This window comes from Zootoca vivipara, chromosome 5 (assembly GCF_963506605.1).
Source record: "Zootoca vivipara chromosome 5, rZooViv1.1, whole genome shotgun sequence".
In the NCBI taxonomy this organism is placed as follows: domain Eukaryota; kingdom Metazoa; phylum Chordata; class Lepidosauria; order Squamata; family Lacertidae; genus Zootoca; species Zootoca vivipara.
Window position 1 is genome coordinate 55,562,623 of NC_083280.1, and position 19,583 is coordinate 55,582,205.

The window sequence follows — 19,583 nt, forward strand, 5'->3', positions numbered from 1 at the left end:
ACGTGAGGATTTTTACAAGCAGCCTTTATTTAGCTGTGTTAGTCCATTCAACATATCCAGCACTGTAATTAAAACATACATAGTATATTTTAGGTTCTCTGCTGTCATAGCATGCAATCCCAATCAAACAAGACTAATGATAAGTTTGTCACTGACTTCCTGAGTGCAACATATATGGCACTAGAGTTGCAAGACTAATTTGGTGCTATGCCATTTTAGAGAGGCAGAAGGCAATTCCAAGAATATTCTGGCGGAGTACTTCTATACGTCGGAATGCAAACATTGAGTACAGTTACACAAATGTATTAAGACACTGAACATTAACTTTGAGAAAGATAAGAGAATGTCAAGAACTGAAATTAAGGTCTTAAATATAGCTGCTTGAGAGGGCTTTCCCTCTGAAAAATGGTTCTAAACTTAAAGAGACAAAAACACGGGAAGGTTGTTTTTAGTCTGCTTTAAGTACAGTGCCAGCAGCATAATCTGCTCAAACTATGTGCTGTTTACCTCAGTAAATACTGTGCATCCTCCACCTTATTATAGTTTAGGACCTTTGTGGTGCCATGTGGCTACAGGAGGGGGGGGGGACCCAATTGCTCAAGTAGACTTTGGCATAAGATTTCTTACACCTTACTAGATAGGATTCTACTGATAAGGTTTTGCACTGACCAGTGATGACTTAACTGACTCAAGAGGACTTTTCTAATTTGTGCTCCTATTTTGGCTATCAGAAGAATGCTCCTCTACCAAAAGCGCTGAAGATGGAGAGGGGTATACTAGACAATTATTCACACAAAGGAACGTACTTTGGGATGCGAAACCATTCAATAAAAGCACACTGTCCTAGGTTTGTATGTGCATGTGCATATTTACTTGTTATGCAAGTGACAGCAGTATAAAGACCTCTCTTTCCCTTAAAATAAAACAACGAAGATATACAATAAAAGTGCATGTCAAAGTAAGTGTTTTCCCCTGTATATTAAGGATTCATGTGCTAAAAGCTAGCACCACAGTTTTTGCTAGCATAGTTTGTTTAAAGTGCCTATTCACTTATCTAGATCAAGGCAGAAACAGCTGACTGCTATGTCTTATGGTATTTATCCACTGTAATTAGTCAGTGATTCCTCATATAAACTTTTTGCTTTGTCAAGTCCAGAACTATAACAAAAAACCCAATATGGAATGTTCTCTTTTGACTGCTGTTTACCTGGACAAGGATGCTCTTTTCAAGAAGTGCACTCATCATTCACAGATAAAATGACCCATGTGAAATCTTAATGGATTATCATAATCTCATAACCTCCTTGCCACTTCATTTTAAGGTAAAAACGTTACTACCAGAAGGCAAAGACAAAACAACTTACACATTAGCATTTAAATGGTAATGAAGTTCTATGCAATGCAATGCAATGCAAGCTAGGTATGAAGATTATGGTACAATATTTTAACACATTACCCATTTTCTTCCAGTTTTCTTTCTGCACACAGTTTTTAAAATTACACACATTTAATACTAGGCACTGTTTCCTTGTATTCCTTTAGAAGGGGGTCAGCAGTAATGGAAAGTGGATGTCTTTGTACCCTATTTCACATTTTTACTGTTCTAGTTTTCCACATCATGACTCACTATTACCACAGGAGCTTTATTAAAGGCCTCACAGCAATTAAACTTTTCCTAGATTTAAGTTTTGTTGTAGACATCAACTTTATCTCTGTTTACTCTTTACACAATATTTTATAGGGATGGTCAGTTTATACACAGTTGCATATAGCTTCTACACTGAAAATATCCGAGTGCATTATGTATGACGGAATTAAAGGCTACTCCAGTAGCTCAGCTTAATGTTAAGTATTTGTTAAGTACTTGGACACAAGTGTTGATCGACAAGATCCACATTATGTTAGGTCAGTATATATTGTGTTGCACTGATTATCCATTAATAGTAATAATAATAATTGCACTACAAACCTCATTCTTATTTTAGGAACCATGTGAAGAATGCCACCATGGTAAACAAGCACGTCCCTAGCAAATCATGAAAGCATGTAAAGGTAATTGCCTTTGATGTTAAATCTGCTTAACTGGATTCCTCCAAAAGGGCACGCAACCTCTCCAGTAGCAGCGAAAAGACAAGACAGCAATGTGTTTAAACAAACACAGATAAATGAATGCATGGTATAACTTATATTCAATCAATGCTGGTTATGTTGGCCTCTGGCAAAATGGCAAGCAAAGTCATACTTGTTTTTACATTTGCAACCACATATGTTGCACTGGAAAGGGTTCTCAAAGCCATGACATCCCATGTGGATCGTATAAAGGATATTGTCAGCAAAATACATATCACAGTGCTGGCAGTGATGCAGAAGCTGAGGATCCTGAACTGGAAGAGTTGGTGCTGGAGTGCTTGGCTGGCTATTACTTATGCTCGGGGTGCTGGCATGAGCACTGTGGTCGCTGCTGGGACCCGCAACCGGACTGTAGTTTCTTTGAGAATGTGCAGGGCGAGGATCAGGACTCGTAGGGGATGAACTCTGAGGAATACTGGTCGACATCGCTGGAACGGCTGCTGGCACAGCAGGCTGCTGCATCATAAAAGGCTTTTCATCTTGACACGGTACAACATCAGGAGAGGGTGGGTTTTGGTTTTCAGGGGGCAGGCTAGACAACTGTCCTGCTAAAGTAGATAGCTGGTTTAAAGGGTTATCTACCATAAGGTCTTGTGGATCTCTTGGTAACCCACCAGTCTCTGTTGGCTTTGTCATACTTTCATATGCTTCAGTCTGAATGCTTGGGATTTCATGAGTGAAGTCATTAAGGTAGTCCGGCTTCTGAACCACCATGGAAGGTGGACTCAAGTTTATTAGCGCCCTTCGACTATACCCCAAGTTACTGGTCTTCTTCTGCAAGACACCCCACATCTTCTTGCTACTAAGGGAAGGCCTTGTACCTTTTATAGGCACCATTTTATGTTTGCGCCTGCGGTGGTGAGACAGGTTGCTTCTGTCACTACAGCGGAATGAACACAATTCACATTTGTAAGGTTTTTCACCTGTATGCGATCGCATATGAGCTTCCAAGTGACGTTCGTATGCTGATGCAAAGGGGCATAAGTGGCATCTGTGTGGTTTCTCACCTGAAAGAATACAAGTCAAGATTTTATTGTTGCTTTGATACCATGTGTTTTGCAAGAAACAAAAGGAAGAAGAGTGACTAACTAGAGTTGAGTCACTTGCGGAAACAGAGCACTACAATATCTAAAGCTACCATTTAAAATCCTTAGACAAACAACAGTCAAATGAAAGAGATGAGTTTTATGGTTCATGTCTTAGGACCAGTAAATGCTGGAAGAGACATACGGTAAGTTGAACAAGTAAAAGAACCAGCAACATTGCAAGTGTAAGCAGTATCTAGAACTGGCAAAACCATTTCCCTAGACAATCACACAGGTTATTTCATATAGTCTGGTTTTCCTACATTTAGTTGAAAACTGAACTTTAAGAATCAGGTTTGCTTACTGGAAAAATAGAAGGTGAAAGATCATTTAACACAGGGGTCCCCAGACTTACCGAGCGGCGGGCCGGTGCCCGCCGCGCCGACCGCGCGGTGGGCCGGATGGCAGGGGAGTGCGCGCGCAGCGGGCCGGAGGGCGGGGGAGTGCGCGCCCGTGCGCATGCGCACGCGCACACGGGCGGGGAAAAAAATCGCCGAAAATCGCTTGTGCGCATGCGTATGGGCCTCCCCCGACCCGGAAGTGCACCAGAAATGACCTCTTCCGGGTCGGGAGAGGCCCGTACGCATGCGCACAAAGAATTTTCGGCGATTTTTTTGCCGATTTTTTAGATCGCCGCTGCGCCGCGCGCCGCGAGAGCGGGCGGCGGCAGCGGGCGGCGGGGGTCGTCGCGGGCCGGATTGGAAGGCCGATTGGGCCGCATCCGGCCCGGGGGCCGTAGTTTGGGGACCCCTGATTTAACAGATAGATACAAATCTCCTGACTGGAAAACACGTTTAACACAGTAAGAAAGCTTGTAGGTATATATACCACCAGCAGAGAGATACAAAATCTGCAGACTCAGTAATACCTGTATGAATTCTGATATGTTCTATGAGACGTGCTGTTCCTTTGCTGGCATAGTTACAATACCGACATTTCAATTTTCCATCAAAAGTTCTTTCAAACCCATCTACTAACACTCCAGAGTTTTCATCCAGTGAGACTTCGACCGAAGGATGATCTAGTCCATTTTGATCACCTTCTGTCCCTGCTGTAAAAAGAGAAGGGAAACACCAATAAGTTTCTTTATCTTGTACTTAGTTTGCATACTATAACAGGCTATTGCGAGAAAGGTGGAAAGAAGCTCCCTCTACAATAACCAGCCTTTCATTTAAATAAAGGGAAAACTGAATTGTACCATGGTGAACCTACCTCCTTGAAGAGTCTCTGCTTCTTTGTCCCCACCAACAGAGCCTGAAATCATGTTCACATGGTGAGTCTGCTGAGTCAGATATTCCTGAAAATCTTTTACAAAATCCAAAGGTTCTGGTTTCTTTTCACCCATATTCACACTACAACTTCACAATTCTGTGGGCCTAAAATAAAAAAACCAACTTAAGATTCAAGCAAAAACCACACAATATTGAAAATCATTACTGATTTCTCACTTGAAAAGCAGCCTTGCAATTACCCTATGAGGTAAGCTAGGGTGGTAGATGGTGACTTGAAAAAGCCAGCCATCAAAGCAGAGTCAGGAAACGATTCGGGCTCCCCATAAGAAGTTTCACTGTGTGAAGATGTCTAACGTTTTATAAAAGCCCAAGTCCTATACTGTTCATATCAACAAACCTACTCATGCTACATCAAGGCCTTCAGAAAATAGAAAGTAGGTTTCCAGGAGCCAGTTATCCATTATCAAGAGTTTACATTTTTGTGGTTCAAAAAGATACTAAGCTAAAAGCAAAACACAGAACTCCTGCTTGCAGGCTTCCCATTGACATCTGGTTGGTCAACATAGGAGACAGGATATTGAACTAGGTAGGCCCTTTGTCTCACCCAGCAAGGGTCATTTTATACTGTTAAGGAACCATCTTGGTAACTAGAATTTGGTGTTTTGCGACACAAGGTCGAGGGAAAGAAGGTAGCCTGTGGAACTGTGAAATCTACAAATACTCAAAGCCCTGATGATTGGAAACTTCAGTAAGACACCTCTCATTTCAAAGGTTCCGCTTTTGTGTCTCCACTCCATGTAAATTTTTCTCTTGGTCTGCTGATGAAAATGCGGTTTCTGTTTTGACTCACTAGATTTATCTGTAAAATAATTTTACTCTGCTTCTTCCCCCCAAAGGAATGTTCAGAGAAGCTTATACGTAATATATATAAAAAACATATATATCCAATACAACAAAATGGCAAACACGTAACAGCAAGGGGGGGGGAATCACTACCCCTTCACCCACACTTGTGGAGGGGATTAGGGTTCAGCAGACATGCCCACCTGCTGCCACCAATTTGCCCCCTCAACAAATAAGTATCAAAAGCTACCCTTCCCCTGCTACCCCGGTGGGCACGAGCAATAAAACATTGAATATAGCAGTGGCTGCACCATTCCCCAGATGTAATTTAGCTTGCTCTGCTCACTAGATTAATATTATAACCATATTTCTTTCATTTATATATGATAACCACAGTAGCAAATTCCTAGTTCCCACACCCAGTCTTTCACTTGGCTATATTTTTTTAAAGGAATAAAGTGAAATGACTATCAAATCCATTTGATAGGTAATCTTAACCAGCCGCTGATTTTGTGCAATTTGTAGTGTCTTTTATCACTACACAAGATTTAATATTGTATTACTAAAAAATCTTGTTAGACTTCCATTGGCCTCTCCCAAATATCTCCGTAATTCCATTTTATTGGTGTGCTGTAAGAGAAGAGACGCACACAGCCTACTGCTGCAAAATGATTACATGCGGATAAAAACTTTTAAAGGCAAGTTCTAAGAACTGCAGTCTTTTCCCAAAAAATCATTATAGACATGTCATACCTGAATTTTTTCCTTTTATGTAGAAAACATTTTGAACTCTTCTTCAGGATATTAGATAAGTAATAAAGCACACATGTCCCACTTTCCCTATTAACAAAAAAGGGGGGGATATTCAACCATTTATTAACTAATTTAAGAAAACTTCAGGAATGGTAGTCCAAAATCATATATAAAACTGACAGAAGCATTTCAGTTACTCATTTTACAGACTTTGTTTTGAAAACAACCTTTTCACCTCAATCTTAAATCCCTTTTACTATGTCCTGTTAAGGCTTTACCAGTGGTATATATAATCACATTTGAAAATCATTTTTTCTTTGAAGGCTGACAGCATACAAAACATTTCTACACACACTGGTTCACATCACAGTAAGGCAGCTAGTCACCTGGAAGTCTTAAAAAATTAAAATATATTTGAAGAGGGTGCTAACAGGCATACCTGTTCAGTCTTGCCAGGAAAAATATATTTAGTTTGTAAAATTTTGCAGTAAACATCAGGCAGGCAATGAAAATGCACATATTACTTTACTGGATTAGATGAAAATACCTATCCAAGTATTCTGTTTCAAATTATGGCCAAATGAATACTGTGGCAAGCAAAAAAGAGAAATAAATGAAGAAACCCCTGAAACTGGTCATTATAACCTCCCAGATTAATCTCCATCTACTCATTACTGATATACTGCCTCTATAGAGCAGAAACAACCAACATGGTACCCTGCATGTATTTTGAACTACAACTCCCATCATTCTTGCTTTTGGCCACGCTGGTTGGAGCTAATGGGAGTTGTTGTCCACAACATCTGGAAGGAATGTTAGTAACCTGCTATAGAAATTTCATTTTTTGAATTAGAACGTCTACTAATTTAGTACACTTCATCATTGTGTACTTATTTAAGTACTTGGTCTGTGGGGGTGTTTAACCCACTGCCAATCAGTTTCACTGGAAAATCCTAAATTCTAGTACTCTGAAGGACAAAAGTTTCTCTATTTACTTGGCTATACCATTTCATACATTTTATTCATATACAGTGGTACCTCGACTTACGAAAATGATCCGTTCCGCGGCGCTCTTCGTAAGTCGAGGTCTTCGGTTGTCGAAGCGCCCGTTCTGCGCAATTTTGCGTTTCTGCGCAATTTTGCGCTTCTGCGCATGCGCGGATCGCACCACCACCACCCCCCGCTTCTGTGCAGGCGCCAAACGCACACGCTGCGACAACACTTCCGGGTTTGCCGACTTCGGAAGTCAAAACCTTCGGAAGTAGAGCCATTCGGATGTCGAGGTACCACTGTACATGCCTCCCACTTCCCCTAGTTATTTTTAAAAGGAATTTTTCAGGCATCACTTGTTTGCTGAAGGGCAAAAAGCAGTGAGGAAAACAAATGCTATTTTAGAAATTAAACAGAATCAATAACCAGAAAACTAATAACAGATGATGTTTAAAAGAGTTTAAAACCAATACAAAAGTTAACTACATTCTTAAAGCATGCCTGGGAACACACTGAAACTCTAGGATGCAGTAACACTGATAAGAGAAAGTGTGGAAGGAGATCTTGGCTAAACAAGGGGAAAGGGTTATCTGGCTGAGGGCATTACTTGCTTTAGGAAGAGTGTTTATGCTAGTAATTTTGTGGGGCTTTGGGAAAGATTTCAGGGAAAGAATGAGAAGGCAGCAATTGGTGAACAGCTAGGGAAATAAAGAAAGCAGGTCTTCCCAAGAAAGAGGAATCTGATCGGGCTGAAAACAGAAGATAAGGGAAGGGGAGAGAGAGAGAGAGAGAGAGAGAGAGAGAGAGAGAGAGAGAGAGAGAGAGAGAGAGAGAGAGAAAGAAAGAAAGAAAGAAAGAAAGAAAGAGAGAGAGAGAAACAGAATTGCCAGCTTATGGGCTTGCAAGGGAAGATTTAGTACCTGCCCTTATTTCTACAAGGAGCCTGCGTGATGTACTGGAGTTGAGAATAGCTGGAGTTGATCAACGAAAGGAATAGTGGTGGGGATCCACAGGAAAGTTCCTATGCAAAGAGATGAGGTCTCTTTGGTATTCAAAGAGTTCTAGCCAGCAAGATGCCGGGCAGTCATTTATGCTCAGGTTGGGGAGAAAATTAAAATAGGAAGAAAGACAATAAATCCTGTCTTCCTGCTGTACCTCTCTTTCAAATCAGAACCAGTGAAGGTGGTGAAGGTCCTGTGTGAGTGCCTGGAGGCGGTTGGAGGATGGATGGCGGCTAACAGATTGAGATTGAATCCTGACAAGACAGAAGTACTGTTTGTGGGGGACAGGAGGCGGACAGGCGTGGAGGACTCCCTGGTCCTAAACGGAGTAACTGTGCCCCTGAAAGACCAGGAGCGCAGCCTGGAAGTCATTTTGGACTCACAGCTGTCCATGGAGGCGCAGGTTAATTCTGTATCCAGGGCAGCTGTTTATCAGCTCCATCTGGTACGCAAGCTGAAACCCTACCTGCCTGCAGACTGCCTCGTCAAGAGTGGTGCATGCTCTGTGTCACAGTGGCCGGAGTGGACTACTTCAGAGTAACGACGCTACGCAGCTCTGCATTTTATTCTTTTATTGGTGCTGCGTATTTACAGTGCTCAAGTCATTGCTATTTACACGGAGCGATGTTGTCAGTCGGTTTCAGAACCTCCTAATGGCTTTTGGCGCGTCTTTCTCCAACACAAAAGCTTTGGCAGACCCATCCTCTTGCCCCTCCTCTTCCTGCGTAATTCTGGAGTTGGAGGGATGGGTCTTCCCCCCTTGCTTGCCCCTTCCTGTCCCACCTGGGACCCTGGCTCCTCTACCTTGCCTGAGCCTCGGACACGACTTCCTGCTTCCCCACTGGAATCGGAACTCTCCCTGCTTTCCCCTTTGCTCGGGGACGGGCTTGAACTCAGGAGGGGAGGGACTTCGCGATATCCCCTGTCCCTCACATCCACCCCCCTCCCAAGCTCTCCTTCACCCCTCCCCAGGCCCCCCCCATGTGTCGGTGACGACTGGAAGCCTAAGAACTCAGTGCTCTCCGAGCCCGTTGGTGTGAATACCTCCCCCCAGTCCTGCGATCCCCCCCCTTCCGCTTGGGCGGACGGGAATCCCAAAAAGTCCGTGGCGTCAGAGCTGGTGGGGGTAAAAACGTTCTGCCAATCTGCTCCTTCCTCTGACTGGGTGGATCTCGGTGACACCCATACCTCATCCTCTGGTTCCTCAAACTCCGCTTCCCAGCGCCATGGTGAGCTGCTCTCCCGTGCCTCCTCCTCCTCCCCCTCCCTTTCCCTGTGCCAGGGCTTGGGTCTGTGGGGAAAGAGGGCGTGAAATTCTTCCACCAAGAATTCCTCCTGTATCTGAGTGGCTGGGACCCATTCATTCTGGGACGGTGGAGCATCCTCCCATGCCATGAGGTACTCCAGTCCCCCCACCCCCCACCTTGAATCCAGGATGGCCGTGGCCTCATTGAGTTGCTCCCTGCCTTCCCTCTCCCCCCCTCCCTCGGGGGTTTGTTCGCTGTCTCGGAGCCTGCTGCTTTCCCTGTACGGCGACAGCAGCGATCTATGAAACACTGGATGCACCCTCATGTCCTCTGGCAGTGCCAGCCTGTATGCCACCGGGTTTACCTGTTGCGTGACCGTGAAGGGGCCCAGCCTTTTGGGTGCCAGCTTTTTGCACCTCCCTCTGGTGGGAAGGCCCTCCGAGGACAACCACACCTTGTCCCCCACCCTGATGACCTCCCCTTGTCGCCTGTGGCGATCTGCCCCCTTTTTGTACGCTTCCTTGGCCCTCTCCAAGTGGTCTCTGAGCTGCTGGTGCACCGTCTCCAGTTCCTCTGCCCAATCCTCAGCCTGTGGGCCCTCCTCCTCCTCCTCCTCCCTCTCCCTCTCTGGGAAAGATCTGAGGTCGCGCCCGTAATTGGCCTTAAAGGGCGACACCCCTGTGGAGACGTGCACTGCATTGTTGTAGGCAAATTCTGCTAGTGGCAAGCGATCCACCCAGTCCGTTTGCCGCTGGCTGACGTAGCATCTCAGGTACTGCTGCAGAATGGCGTTGACCCTCTCCGCTTGTCCGTTGGTCTGCGGGTGTCTAGCCGTCGACAAGCTGACCTCCACCTGCAGGAGGTTCATGAGCCGCCGCCAGAACCTGGAAACAAATTGGCGGCCACGATCCGAAATAACCCTTAAAGGTAATCCATGCAGTCTGAAAATGTGATCAACAAACAGTTTGGCTGTCTCTTCTGCCGAGACTGCCCTGGCACACGGTATAAAGTGACACATTTTGGACATAAGGTCCACCACCACCAACACTGCAGTCTTACCCCTGGACGAAGGCAGATCTGTGATGAAGTCCATGGACACCACTTCCCACGGCCTGTGTGGTGTGGCTAAGGGCTCCAGCAACCCTGGTGGCGCTGCTCTGACCACCTTCGCCCGCTGGCAGGTGGTACAGCCCCTTACATAGTCTCGAACATCTTCCCGCACCCCTGGCCACCAGAAGTGTCTCATGACTAGGTGAGCGGTTTTGTCCCTTCCAAAATGCTCCGCTGTAGGGTTGTCGTGCATCTGCTTGAGGACCGTACGTCGAAGCTGGGTGGTGGGTAGGTACAGCGCACCCTTGTAGAAAAGCAGCCCTCTGCGTTCTGCAAAGTCTTTTGCCTGCTCCCTCCCCCCTCTCAGTTCTCTGAAGATGCGGTTGGCAAATTCATCCGCTGCCGTCAGTGCTGTGAGTTCTGCCTCGCTCACCACAGCCGCTCCGCAGGACCATGCCGACGGGGGGAAAATGTGCCTTGGGGCTGGTGGCGCCTCCTCCTCCATGTACTCTGGCTTGCGGGAGAGGGCATCCGCCCTGACATTCTGCTCCCCCGGGATGTAGTGGATGGAGAAGTTGAAGTTCGAGAAGAACTCTGCCCACCGTATCTGCCGCTGGTTGAGCACCCTGGCAGTTCTCCAGAACTCCAGGTTCTTGTGGTCTGTGCACACCTGGATGGGGTGCTTCGCGCCCACCAGGAAGTGTCGCCAGTGCTGGAACGCAGCGTAGATCGCAAGAAGTTCCCTATCAAACACTGTGTAGTTGCGTTCAGGCTGTGTCAGCTTCCTGGAGAAGAAGGCACAGGGTCTCCACTCCCTGTTGGCGTCCAGTTGCAACAAAATTGCGCCCACAGCTTTTTCAGAAGCATCTGTCTCAATGCGTAGGGGCGCGTCCTGCACCACATGGAACAGGTTTTGGTCTGAGGCGAACACTCTCTTGAGGCTTTCGAACGCTGCTTGCGCCTCTGGTGTCCACTTGAACTTCTGCTTGCCTCTCAGGCAGTCCGTGATGGGAGCCGTAACGCGAGAGAAGTTCTTGATGAACTTCCTGTAGAAGTTAGCGAAGCCTAGTAGGCGTTGGGCATCTTTGCGCGTCCTGGGGCTGTGCCAGTCCAGGATGGCCTGCACCTTGTCCTTGTCCATCGCCAGCCCCTTGTCTGACAGCTTGTAGCCCAGGAAGTCCACCTCTTTGGTGTGAAACTTGCACTTCTCCAGCTTCACATACAGGTGGTTCTCCTTCAGGCGTTGCAACACCTCTCTGACATCTTTCACATGCTGCACTGGGTCATTCGAGTAGATAAGGATGTCATCTAGGAAGACCAAGCATTTCCTGAAGAGGAGGGACCCCAGGACGTGGTGCATGAAGGCCTGGAAGCATGCTGAGCCCCCTTGCAAACCGAAGGGCATCACCAGATATTCAAAAGAGCCCAGAGGCGTGAACATCGTGGTTTTCCATTCATCTCCTTCCCGGATCCTGATCAAGTTGTACGCCCCCCTTAGGTCCAGCTTGGTGAAAATCTTGCCCCTGCGTGCCGCTGTCAGGAGATCATCCACTCTGGGCATGGGGAAAGCCACGGGCTCTGTCACCGAATTCAGCCGTCTAAAGTCCACCACAAGACGGCGCTGTTGCGTGTCTTTCTTGTCCACCCAGAAGACCGGGCTGCCCCCTGCTGCCTTGCTTTCCCTTATGAACCCCCGCTTGAGGTTCTTGTCGATGAAAGCGCGCAGATCCTCCAGCTCCTGGTCTGACATGGCGTACAGCTTGGCTGGGGGTATCGTCGCCCCTGGCACCAGGTTGATCTGGCAGTCAAAAGGCCTGTGCGGGGGTAGGTGGTCGGACTCCGCTTCGCTGAAGACCTCCTGCAGGTCCCAGTACTGCTTGGGTATTGCCTCACCCCCTTTGATATGCATGGTGGCCACCGTGGCTATCGGAGGCCCCTCCCCTGGTTGGTGCTGCATGCAATGTTCCAGACAAAAGTCTGACCCAAACGTGATGCACCTCTGGTGCCAACTGATGGAGGGGTCGTGGCGCGCCAGCCAGCTCATGCCCAAGACGATGGGGGGGTCTGAGATGGTGGTGACGTTGAACGCCAGTGTCTCTGAGTGCCTTCCCACCGTCATTCTCATGGGGGGGGTTTGATGTGTGATGGCCCCTCCCAGCAGCTCCCTGCCGTCAATGGTTGCTACGTGCAGAGGAAAATCCAACTGCAAAAGCTGGATTTGGTGCTCTTCTGCAAAGCTTCTCGAGAAGAAGTTGGCGGACGCCCCACTGTCAATTAAGGCGAGGACCGTCAGGGGATAGCCATTTGGGAGCGTTAGCGTCACTTCTAGAACCACTCCTGCTCTGGGAGGGGTGGGCTGGCTCTGCACCTCTCTGTGCGGGTGGGCGGGCTGGGGCTGTTGTCTGCTGACTGTGCCTGGCTGCTGCCCCTTGTCTCCTGCAGCCAGGCTTTCCCGTTTCCCTGCTGTGGTGCTGCGTCAGTGGGGGAGGGCACCACCGTTCCCGCCTTTCCTTGCCACTCCCTGCGATGTGGGCAGTCTCTGACGAGATGCTGGGGTGAGTTGCAGAGAAAGCAATTCCCGCCCCTTCCCTCCTTGCGTCTTGGCGCCGCTGGGGTTTGAAAAGCCCGCGCGCGCGCGCTATCAATCTGCATGGGCTCCTGGTCCTGGCTGGCTCCAGGCGTGGCCTGAAAGGGTTGTTGAGGGAGTGGCTTCTCCTGCGACCGTGGGAACCAAGCCCGCTTAGCGCGCGTCGCTTGCTTGTCGTTCCACCGGGATTCCTGCCTCACCCCCACCGCCAGAGCTGCTTTGCTCAGCTGATCCATAGTACTGGGCTTTGGACCTCTCGAGAGTTCATCCTTCACCTCCTCGCTCAAACCCAAGTAAAACGCAGCTTGCATGGGAGGCGAATCCAAAACCCACCCCAGTCTGTGCACCAGCATGGTGAATTTCGCCCAATATGCGCGAACTGTCATATTTCCTTGGCGTAAATTATGCAGTTCCTCCTTAGTCTGGTCCAAATGACTATCGGACGAATACATCGTCCTCAAACCTTCTAGAAATTGTTGGACATTTTTCATGCAAGGATTCTTGGTTGCGATTAATGGTCTTAGCCACTCCCTGGCTGCTCCGGTGAGATGTTCCACAATAAACGCTACTCTGTGCTCATCATCGGGGAACTCATTCTGGTGCAGCTCAAGAGCATACACGATCTCAGTCTCAAAGCCCTGAAACTCCTTCGGGTCTCCATTGAACTTGCTTACAAGGGTCCCTGCTCTCCTTCCTGGCAGCACTTGGACTTGGGGAGCCCCTCCCGCCTTGTTTTTCTCTGCATCCAGCTTGTTTTGGAGGTCTACCGCCACCGCCCTTAAATGCTGCTCTTTTTCCTGGAGCTCTCTCACCTGTTCCGCAAGTTGTAGCCGGTCGTCCTGGACCTTCTTAGTCTCCTCTTTAGCTGCCTTCAATTCTCCCTGCGCCTGCAGCGACAGCTGTTGCAGTTCTAGCTGGGCTTGCTCAGCGATCTGCCGCCACTTCTCCGCCTCGGACACGCTCATCCCGGCAACTCCGAAGTAGCCCAAAAATGATTAGGAGGTTGCTGTCACAGTGGCCGGAGTGGACTACTTCAGAGTAACGACGCTACGCAGCTCTGCATTTTATTCTTTTATTGGTGCTGCGTATTTACAGTGCTCAAGTCATTGCTATTTACACGGAGCGATGTTGTCAGTCGGTTTCAGAACCTCCTAATGGCTTTTGGCGCGTCTTTCTCCAACACAAAAGCTTTGGCAGACCCATCCTCTTGCCCCTCCTCTTCCTGCGTAATTCTGGAGTTGGAGGGATGGGTCTTCCCCCCTTGCTTGCCCCTTCCTGTCCCACCTGGGACCCTGGCTCCTCTACCTTGCCTGAGCCTCGGACACGACTTCCTGCTTCCCCACTGGAATCGGAACTCTCCCTGCTTTCCCCTTTGCTCGGGGACGGGCTTGAACTCAGGAGGGGAGGGACTTCGCGATATCCCCTGTCCCTCACACTCTGGTTATCTCCTGCTTGGATTACTGCAATGCGCTCTATGTGGGGCTACCTTTGAAGGTGACCCGGAAACTACAACTAATCCAGAATGCGGCAGCTAGACTGTTGACTGGGAGCAGCCGCCGAGACCACATAACACCGGTCTTGAAAGACCTACATTGGCTCCCAGTACATTTCCAAGCACAATTAAAAGTGTTGGTGCTGACCTTTAAAGCCCTAAATGGCCTCGGTCCAGTATACCTGAAGGGGCGTCTCCACCCCCATCGTTCTGCCCGAACACTGAGGTCCAGCGCCGAGGGCCTTCTGGTGGTTCCCTCACTGCGAGAAGCAAAGCTACAGGGAACCAGGCAGAGGGCCTTCTCGGTAGTGGCACCCGCCCTGTGGAACACCCTCCCATTTGAGGTCAGAGAGATAAACAGCTACCTGACATTGAGAAAATACCTAAAGGCAGCCTTGTTTAGGGAAGTTTTTAATCTGTGATATTTGATGTATTTTAATGTTTGTTGGAAGCCGCCCAGAGTGGCAGGGGAAGCCCAGCCAGATGGGCGGGGTATAAATAATAAAGGTTTTTGAATGGTGTGATCCAGAAAGAGTGTCTAAAATGTTTGAAAAAATGACTTATAAAAGAGTATATTTGTTCTGCTTTTCAGCTGAGTAGGGGAAAGAGATTAATATTATATTTTGGACTGTACTGGAAGGAGACTCATTGCCACTGAAATTACTTGTGGGGAAGGGAGGGGAGGAATGACAAAGGTAGATGTTTAAACTCTTGAAGTGTGAGTTTTATTGACAGTTACCCAGGCTCAGCAACAGTATTTGTTTTCTTTATTCATCAAAAATATCCACAGTAAACTGAAGCTTAATAAGAATGTAATTAGAACTAGTCGTCTTCTAAGCCTCCTTCTTTCCAGATAGCCCACTCTACTCCATCTTCTCAGAAGAAGAAGAAGAAGAAGAATTTATTTGTACCCCTGCCACTGGGCAGCTTACAACATATATAAAAACAAAATAAAACATTAAACATTAAAAAGCTTCCCTCTACAGTGCTGCCTTCAAAAATAGTAATACTACCAGGATTCCCACTTGCACCCACAGCTCCCTTATTCCGACTTCACTTCGCCCTGCATATTCCAACAACCTCCTCATTTCTTCCCTCCAGACAAAAAACCCAAGCATAGCTCATTACGGTTTACTGACACATGAAGATACATAACTTTTAAGAGATCATTAAAATGTGTGTGCAAGAGTTTTACCTTAATCATCCAAATCAACTTCAAATCAGTGAAACAGACATCAAAAATCCACTCTTGAAATGTATGTTCCATCATATATTAAACACACTTCTCTGATTAATGCCTTTCTAGTCTACAAGGAAATGAGATTAGGGCACACTGGTTTTAAAAAGCATTTCCACCAGTTAAGTCTTCAAGGCTGCTTACAAACATTTCTGTTGCCAGTCTCTGAGGTGAGAGGGCTTGTCCATCTTCTATTCCAGGGTTTCCAAAACTTGGGTCTCCAGATGTTCTTAGACTACCATCATCCCTAGCTAGCAGGACCAGTGGTTAGGGATGATGGGAATTGTCCAAAAACAGCTGGAGACCCAAGTTTGGGAAACCCTGTTCTAGTCTAGCTCACCCAATGCCCAACGCCCACAACAGGGAGCCAGAAGGCATTGACAATGTCTGCCTCAAAGCCTCAGGGGCGGCAGCAGAGCAGAGAACACACCCTTCCCAGAAACATCCCTCTCCAAAGGCTACTAGGAGCAGAGATCCTAGTAGAGATGTGATCATTTTCATGGGTCACAAGTTGTGTAGCGCTGCCATGGCCTTTCTTTGCTATTTTTTAAGTGGGGAACAATATGGTTAGCATATGACCAAGACAATAATCTTAATAGGCATTATGCAGCCATATCTTTCGAGGACAGACTGATGTTGTGCTCATGATTGCTTGTAGTCTTCACATAGACATCTGTTGTGAGAACAGGATGCTAGACTAGATAGGCCTTCAGTCTGATCCAGCAGTGCTGTTCTTGGGTTATTTATTATTTATCCCATAAAACTTATTCACTACTTTATCGGTTGAAAAACCATCAAAGCTGTTTACAAAAAAAATAAAGCAATAAAAGTATCACTAGGTTGGTGCTGAGCAAGATCTAGTGTCATTCTCAGTGACAGTTGCTTCAAATTCTCCTTTATACAATCGTTTTGCCTACCTTCTTTCTGTAGTCATCAGCTTCATATAGATTTAAGTTAACTTGGGTTCCTTTAGTTGAACACTGCAGAATAAAAAAAGACATAATTTTGCATACTCAATATTGTTTTTAAAGCAATCTCAAGGGAAATCAAAATGTGAAGTTCCGCATTTTCAAACTGAGTTCGTTAAATTAGATGCCATTGCCTTAAAATAACATAGCCTGATAATGGTGTTACTTTAGTGTTGAAAATACGCACAGAGTACATTATACCTAAGGAAAGCCATAAAATCTTAGTTTTATAACTCACATTTCATGCTTAAGTAATATAATTCCCATACCAAAATCCTTACCAAGTTAATGCTAAAAAATTACATTTTGTCAAATACAGCATCCACATGAATAAACCTATGCAATAGTTTTCCTGTGTAAGAAGAATATGCTTTTCTTTTCCTAGCTGACACTGCTGTACAAAGCCCTATTTAGGATATTCACAGTGAATTGTAGCTGCACGAAAGAATCCAAGTGCTGGATTGCCTGAATGCTAAAGTTTTTTATGCTGTTGTTTACATATCTGAAACAGGTGGTTCAGCTGTTTATGTACATGCCATATTTGTCTGCTCCGTGCAGGACAGACATTTGACGCTCGTATCTAAGAAATCTAAGGAAGAAAGAAAAATTTGAGACTTTTCTCAAGTCTGCTCACATAACACCTTAACATTTTCACAGTTCCACATTGTCCAAAAGAGATTGATTTTTGCCAAACATAAAGTTAACATGACAAAACAAAATCTATACATTAGAACAGGGGTCCCCAAACTAACGCCCGGGGGCCGGATGCAGCTCAATCACCTTCTAAATCCGGCCCACAGACGGTCCAGGAATCAGCATGTTTTTACATGAGTAGAATGTGTCCTTTCATTTAAAATGCATCTCTGGGTAATTTGTGGGGCATAGGAATTCGTTAATATTTCTTTTTCAAAATATAGTCCGACCCCCCACAAGGTCTGAGGGACAGTGGACCGTACCCCTGCTGAAAAAGTTTGCTGACCCCTGCATTAGAATGTGCAAGAGGCTGAACATGAGTGCTATAAGGAGGAAGATCAACATTTCAGCCACCAGAAAGTCTTGAATGATGACCATGCATTTGTTGCCTTATTCTCACTTGCTGACTTTCATCCCGAAGGCAACAGCAAAAATGAGCTGGCTACATACTCTACAGCGGACTTAGCCATATTATTCAGCTAAAATGTTTCACTGTACCTCTGCTCCCACTGGAGAACATATTATATATAGCCAACGGTGACACAAACCATAGGAAGAACTTGAAAATGCAGGAAGTAACTTTACAGAGCTTGCTTTTTCACCACAGCAAAGCTATACTGTATTAACTGCACTGTGGGAGCAATAATTTCCATCCAGTATATTGTCACTCTTGCCCTTTCTGTCAACACTTAACCCATTTCCCCATCCTTGCAGATCAGGGCAGCGAGGCTTGAAGGGATGCAGAGCTGAAGGAACTCTCAGCAATTTTGTCCAATGCTGCAAATCAGCGGCCTATAGTACTATGATACAAATACAGTATGATCCAATCTTGTTGGAAGATACCACTTCATCTTCTCATCTCTTACCACTTGCTCCCAATTACTTTGCCAATTTAATCCTAAACATTATGGCTCATATAATTACTTTAAAGAATTAAACCAAGGAGACGGTAAGAGGGAGGCAGTTGGAATAGAACTCAGATTTTTCATTCCACAGAACTCCATGCACACAAGCTATGGCCCACCACCCTCCCTGCCCTCCATTTCTTCAATCCCGTGCAAAGACCCCCCAACTTGCAACTTTTCCCTTCCACTACCTACCCCTCTCATCTCCAAGCAGTTCAAGTCAGACATCTCCCACTCTGTGTCGCTTATTGAGTGATCACAATAAAAATAGTGTCACTTCTTGAGCCTGGGCAGCTCGGGTAGTGCTAAAGGAGCACCCAACAGTATCAGCGAGCATCCTTTCGAGGATGTATGTTTTAGGAGCAAAAAGAGCTGTTGGCTCCAAAACAGTTCAGTGAGCCACTTTCTGCCTCTGGACACCCCACCCCCAAGTGGCCGCCAGGATGGTCAGATGCAACGCAGGAGAGGTGTGTCCCTCTTAACAGCTGTGTGGGGAAGAGGCAATTTCATCCTCCCTCGCTGGGCAAGGGCGGCGGCCGGACTGGGTGTTCCTGTTCCAGGCGCCCCTTAATAGTTGCGCAGAGGTGGAGATGTCCACAGAAGCACCTTGTCATGCAAGCGACACCTGCTGGAAAAAAAACCCTCTTCTGCACAACTGTAGGATTCATGAGGAGCCCAGGCATCTTCATCTTCTTCTTGCTTTCCCCTTAAGGCAAGATGAGCTGCCAGCGACTCCCGGAGAAAGCGCAGGCTGCCTGCGACCACCTCTCCTCCCGTGACCCTGACAGAGCCCCAAACTCCAAGCCTCCCTTTGGGAGCTGCTGGGGGGCAGATTCCCACTGCTCACCGAACCCACCTCCTGGCCAGCGCGCAGCCTTTTTCCCGACCGCATCGGAGCGCCGCTCCCGAGATGCTGCCTCCCCGGCCGACCCTCAGCGAAGTGGGCTTCGCCAGCGCCACTCCTCCTGCGCTCCCAACTTCGGCAGGCAGGCAGAGCGGGGCGCCAGCGGGGAAGGACCACGAGGTCTCCCCCTGCTCCGCCCAGGCGGAGGGAGCCCCCCGGACGCTGCTTGCCCCGCCGCCGCCTCACCTCCGCCGCACTTGCCAGCCGCAGGTGGACCCGACTCCCGCCGTCGCCACTGCCGCCACCGCCGTCGCCGCCACCTCCATGTTTGTTGTGTCTCCCAGAGCCCAGGCGTAACCCGCGTCCTTCCCCTTTCGAAATCCCGCGAGAGCTCCGCCAGCTCCTCCAACAGGCGCGGCCGACGCGCGCCGTCCTCAAAGAGAGGCGTGGGAAGCAGCGCGCTCTCGCTCCTTCTTTCTCCAAAGCGGGTGGTTTGCTCGTTTTTATTTTTCTCTTGAGTTCTGTA

At 47.3% G+C, this 19,583-nt stretch overlaps 1 protein-coding gene across 7 annotated transcripts; it reads right to left on the minus strand.

Moving 5' to 3' along the window:
• Positions 1 to 8: 8 nt before the first annotated feature.
• Positions 9 to 19,401, minus strand: IKZF5 (IKAROS family zinc finger 5). 7 transcript variants are annotated; one of them, XM_035138298.2, is made up of 7 exons: positions 19,070 to 19,358; positions 16,565 to 16,627; positions 15,606 to 15,717; positions 6,044 to 6,130; positions 4,428 to 4,591; positions 4,084 to 4,266; positions 9 to 3,137 (listed from the first exon to the last, which is right to left on the minus strand). In XM_035138298.2, exons 5-7 carry the CDS (start codon positions 4,558 to 4,560, stop codon positions 2,194 to 2,196), a joined length of 1,260 nt encoding a protein of 419 aa, XP_034994189.1. In that variant the 5' UTR covers positions 4,561 to 4,591; positions 6,044 to 6,130; positions 15,606 to 15,717; positions 16,565 to 16,627; positions 19,070 to 19,358; the 3' UTR covers positions 9 to 2,193. The 7 variants fall into 7 exon arrangements, with proteins under 7 accessions (XP_034994189.1, XP_034994184.1, XP_034994186.1 ...); XM_035138293.2 differs by lacking the exon at positions 15,606 to 15,717 and having other exon boundaries at positions 19,304 to 19,401; XM_035138295.2 differs by lacking the exon at positions 15,606 to 15,717.
• Positions 19,402 to 19,583: the final 182 nt, after the last annotated feature.